Source organism: Buceros rhinoceros, unplaced genomic scaffold (assembly GCF_000710305.1).
Source record: "Buceros rhinoceros silvestris isolate BGI_N320 unplaced genomic scaffold, ASM71030v1 scaffold6996, whole genome shotgun sequence".
NCBI lineage: Eukaryota > Metazoa > Chordata > Aves > Bucerotiformes > Bucerotidae > Buceros > Buceros rhinoceros.
Genome location: NW_010418028.1, coordinates 40,920 through 46,056, shown reverse-complemented (window position 1 = coordinate 46,056; position 5,137 = coordinate 40,920). Strand labels below are relative to the sequence as shown.

At 44.9% G+C, this 5,137-nt stretch overlaps 1 protein-coding gene across 1 annotated transcript in view; it reads right to left on the bottom strand.

Moving 5' to 3' along the window:
* CACUL1 (CDK2-associated, cullin domain 1) overlaps nucleotides 1-5,137 on the bottom strand; it is a gene marked incomplete at its 5' end in the record, with an annotated part of 43,503 nt that overhangs the window by 3,322 nt on the left and 35,044 nt on the right. The window contains one exon of the mRNA XM_010138370.1: nucleotides 2,984-3,122. Coding sequence (XP_010136672.1) covers nucleotides 2,984-3,122 — 139 coding nt within the window. The remainder of the gene's footprint in view (nucleotides 1-2,983; nucleotides 3,123-5,137) is intronic.

Below are 5,137 nucleotides of genomic sequence, written 5' to 3'. Positions count from 1 at the left end.
AAACAGCCCCTGGCAATGCTACAGGCTCGGGGAGGAGCGGCTGGCAAGCTGCTCAGTGGAAAAGGACCTGGGGGTGATGGTCAACAGCCGGCTGATTACCTGCCAACAGTGTGCCCAGGTGGCCAAGTAGGCCAACAATGTCCTGGCTTGTTATCAGCACTAATGTGACCATGAGGAGGAGGGAATTGATTGTCCCCCTGTATTTGGCACTGGTGAGGCCACACCTTGAGTACTGGGTTCAGTTTTGGGCCCCTCACTCCAAGAAGAACATTCAGGTGCTGGAGCACGTCCAGAGGAGGGCAATGGAGCTGGTGAAGCCTCTAGAGAACGAGTTCTATGAGGAGCAGCTGAGGGAACTGGGATTGTTTAGCCTGAAGAAAAGGAGGCTCAGGGGAGACCTTATCACTCTCTACAGCTACCTGAAAGGAGGCTGGAGCAAGGTGGCATCAGTCTGTTCTCCCAAGTAACAAGCGACAGGACTAGAGGAAACGGCCTCGAGTTGCACCAGGGGAGAGTTAGACTGGACATTAGGAACAATTTCTTTACAGCGAGGGTTGTCAATCCCTGGCCAGGGCTGCCCAGGGCAGTGGTGGAGTTCCCATCCCTGGAGGGATTTAAAAGACATGTAGCCGTGGTGCTGAGGGACATGGTTTAGTGGTGACCTGTCATTGCTGGGTTAATGGTTCGACTTCATGGTCTTAAAGGTCTCTTCTGACCAAAACAATTCTGGGATTCTGTCACTTTTATTAAATAACTCGAAAAAAAGCTACATAGAAACAGCAGTTGCACAAAAGCACAGGCTGGTGGGGTGTACGTTTTCTAAACCTACAAGCCATATCAAAATTCTTCACGTGTCCAATACCAAGAAGATGCCGTACTGCAGAAAGCAAAATGAAAGAGGAACTTTTGAAAATTAGACTCTGCAAACACATGGCACAGAAACCTTTACTTAATTCCTCCTTGTGCGACTATCCTCGAGTCCTAATCTCTTCTTTGTCCCCACCTATAACACAGGACAGAAACAGTTTCCTATGAATTTCCGTTAGCTCCAGTGCTAGAGAATTACTTCTCTGCATAAAACAGGAGCTGCTAAAATAAACTGAGGATCCCACCAAGCCTCTAAACAAGAGAGCTCCACAGGAGCCCCTAGCCTTTGCAATGGTCAGTTATCGTCCCCGTGACCCTTTCTGGCCTTTCATACAGCATTGTCCTCACAGGACCTAGGGAAAAATTGTTTCAACACCAGTTGGTTTTGTGGATAGGGACTGTTACTACTTGAAACTTCATTTTAAATTCTCTGTCACACTGGTGAAACGCAGTTGTAAACAGAACTATCACGAGCCTCCTACATTAGTAAGATTGAAAGTCAGACAAAGCTAAAATGTTCCTTTTTTTTTTTTTGCTTTGTTCTGTGCATTACATTCTTCTGTCAGCATTAAATACGTGCTCAGTTTCAAAGCCTCAAACTTTTATTTCTCGGGCCAAACACACTGCTTTTCTCAGCCAAAGCTCATACGGCTTTTACTGTCTTAACTCACGTATTTCTATCAAAAAAATTCTTTTCCTCTACAGAAACCCTTACAAGGAGTGAGTCTACAACACCATTTGCATTTGGGTCAGTAGTAGAGGTCAGAAGCTCAATAATTTACCAACCTTTGAAGAGAGAGATAACGTTAGAGGAAAACTACACAAGAGCACGGAACCCAGGAGTACCTCTAAGACTAACACCCACATCTAGTGGGTGTTCAAACAGGACCAGGTTCTCAGTGCTGCACAGCTGACAGGAAAGATGAAGATGGATTCTCTTCACGCAGAGAGGAACTTCTTGTGAAGAGAGCACAACAGCTTCCCTGGGCAGACCTTGTCAGACTACTGCAAAAGACTACTGCTGTGGTGAAAGCACTGTGCTTCTGTCTAGGCGGTCCCCCTGTACTCAGCACTGGTGAGACCACATCTTGAATACCGTGTCCAGCTTTGGGCCCCTCACTGCAAGAAGGATGTAGAGGTGCTGGAGCGGGTTCAGAGAAGGGCAACGAAGCTGGTGAAGGGTTTGGAGACCTTCTCTTACAAGGAGCAGCTGAGGGAACTGGGATTGTTTAGTCTGGAGAAGAGGAGGCTCGGGGGAGACCTTATCGCTGTCTACAGCTACCTGAAACGAGGTTGTAGTGAGGTGGGGGTCAGCCTATTCTCCCATGTTATGAATGACTGGATGAGAGGAAATGGCCTTAAGTTGTGTCAGGGGAAGTTTAGGTTGGATATCAGGAAAAAATTTCTTTACAGAGAGAGTCATTCAGCATTGGAACAGGCTGCCCGGGGAGGTGGTGGAGTCCCCATCCCTGGAAAAGTTTAAACACCATGTGGATGGGGTGCTGAGGGACGTGGTTTAGGGACCCTGGCAGTGCAGAGCGAACGGCTGGACTCGATGATCTGAAAGGTCTCTTCCAACCAGATGATTGTGTGATTCTGCGAAATGGAAAAGCACAGAGCAACAGGCACAGCCCAGGGTGAACAATACCAGTCACGGACATTTTACTCTCTTTCTCTGTTTGTTCTTCCCCCCCACTCAACAGTGAAGGGAAATGTCTTTTCAAACAAAACACCTGGAGCATATAAGTAGCTCTGAAATCACCAACTGACATTTCAAAAGGATCGTGGAAAAAAAGCCAGAAAATAAACTGTCACAGTAAAGGCGGAACAAAAGCATGATCATGCATTAGAAGCACAAGCAAAATGCAGGGAGGTATGAACTACAAGCAATCAGTTTCATGAAAATATTTCCCAACTTCCAATCATCTGCTTTTTGGTATCACCTGCAAGGTCGGTAGCGCTCAAAACGTGAAAAATGTGGCCGTATTTCAGATACTCAGTTGTGAGGATTCTATATTAACCTTTAAATTATTTCTTCAGTATTTTTAGGTGTATCCGTTTTTTACCATTTCAGCACTGTCCAGCACAATGACTAAGGAAGACTAGTAATTGTTACCTAGTAAATCCATTCTGCATAAGCTCTCTTTGAAGTTTCTGGTCTTGAGCAGCATATTCCTGAAGCTCAGATTCCACAGCAGGGGGTAGAATATTTGGGATGAATTTAGAAAATAAAGCTGGTGCCATCTGTACCCATTCTGTAAGAAGAGGGAAATCAACAATAAAGCACATGGAAAAGATCTTCCGTGAAAATTTTACTCTTTGACAAATGTAACTTTGCTCTATGTTAAATACATTTTAAAAACCCAAAGGAACCCCCTAAAAAACTCAAATGCATCTCCCAAAACCCACAAAAACCGACCCTTCAAGCGGAACAAATAATCAGATGTTTACATGTAGATAAACGAACTACTTTTTTTTGGTCATCAACCTCATCATCAAAAGGAAATTCAGTTCTTGCTGCGTCTCACGGGGCCTGCTGAGTCTCTGAACACTCTCGAGGACAGGCACTGATGATCACCAAACCCACCTTGATAGATCATTTGTAACACTCGACTCCGAGAAGCATATTCACAAAATTTACACTGCTCTTCCCTGAGCCTCACTCCTGGAGAGCACGGTAATATCCCTGAACAACCCTGCTTCTCCATCTCCCATTTCAAGTGAAGTAATGCAATTCTCTCACTGATTATCCAGAGCTTAGAGGAACACTTTTTAATGTTCATTATTAATTTAACCTGTGTTAGTCCACCTTCAGGATAGAATTGTGATTTAATTTCACTACACTGAACATTGCCTTACAGAAGCAAGACAGTTTATCTTAGAACTGCTTCAAGGCTGATGATAAGAAATGTAGAAGACTAAGCAAAAGATGAAAATTACATTTAGAGCAACTGTGTAAGAAGTTCTAAGAAAAATAAATACTCCTCCAGTATTTATTATCAACTATTCAGTATCCTGAAGCCAGACTTTCCAGGGGTTGTAGCGGTTATCAGAAACTTCATCTGTCCATGGAAAATAGGGGTGTTTTCAAATATATTCACTAAAGCACCTTACAAGTTTTTATCCAGTTCCCACATATGGTTACTTAGTCCATACCAAGCTTCAACAGCTTCAGAAGTTTTTAATTAGCAAACTCGCTCAATAATCATTACTAGTGTACAGGTGGTTTAAACAAAAAACCATGTACTAACCTCCCTCAGCACAGAATCATTTAGGTTGGAAGAGATCTTTAAGATCATGAAGTCGAACCACTAAGCCAGCAATGACAGGTCACCACTAAACCACGTCCCTCAGCACCACAGCTACATGTCTTTTAAATCCCTCCAGGGATGGGAACTCCACCACCGCGCTGGGCAGCCCGGGCCAGGGATTGACAACCCTCGCTGTAAAGAAATTGTTCCTGTAGCATTGCAGGGGGTTGTTGTGACCCAGGTGCATGAGCTGGTACTTGGCCTTTATTGAACCTCATGCACTTGGCCTTGGCCCACTGATCCAGCCTGTCCAGATCCCCCTGTAGAGCCTCCCGACCTTCAAGCAGACCAACAGATCTGTCAAACTAGGTGTCTCATCTGCAAACTTACTGAGGGTGCACTCGGTCCCCAATACTGAGCCCTGGGGAACACCACTTGTGGCCGGCTGCCAACTGGATTTGACTCCATTCTCCATCACTCTTTGGACCCAGCTACCCAGACAGCTTTTTACCCAGTAAAGAGTACACCCATCCAAACCACAAGCAGCCAGTTTCCCCTGTGGGAAATGGTGTCAAAGGCTTTACTAAAGCCCATTCATTCACACCCTTTCTCTTGTCCATTAAGCAGGTCATTGAAGGAGATCAGGTTAGTCAGGCAGTGTTTCCTACTGCTATTGAATAATTTAGTCAAGCTAATAAAACGACTTGGAATTCACAACATGAAATACTGTGGTAGGGTATTTCATGCCACCGCCAGATCATCACCGGTGAGGTACACAGAGTAGTTCAGATTAAATCTAAGTGGGCCAACTGGCAGCCTGAGCACCTGCCCAGGCTGCAGCCTTTTCTACTGTGGCCATGATGCGATGGAGTTAGAATTAGAAAAGTTTCTTCCAGCAGCATTTTAAGTCTAACAGCTATTCAATACTTGATGAGAAAGTAAGAGAAAAGAGAGGGAAGAAAAAGCTCACGGCCACCAGCCACACCAGCCTCTCCTTTTGCTCTCTGCCCTGCCTAATC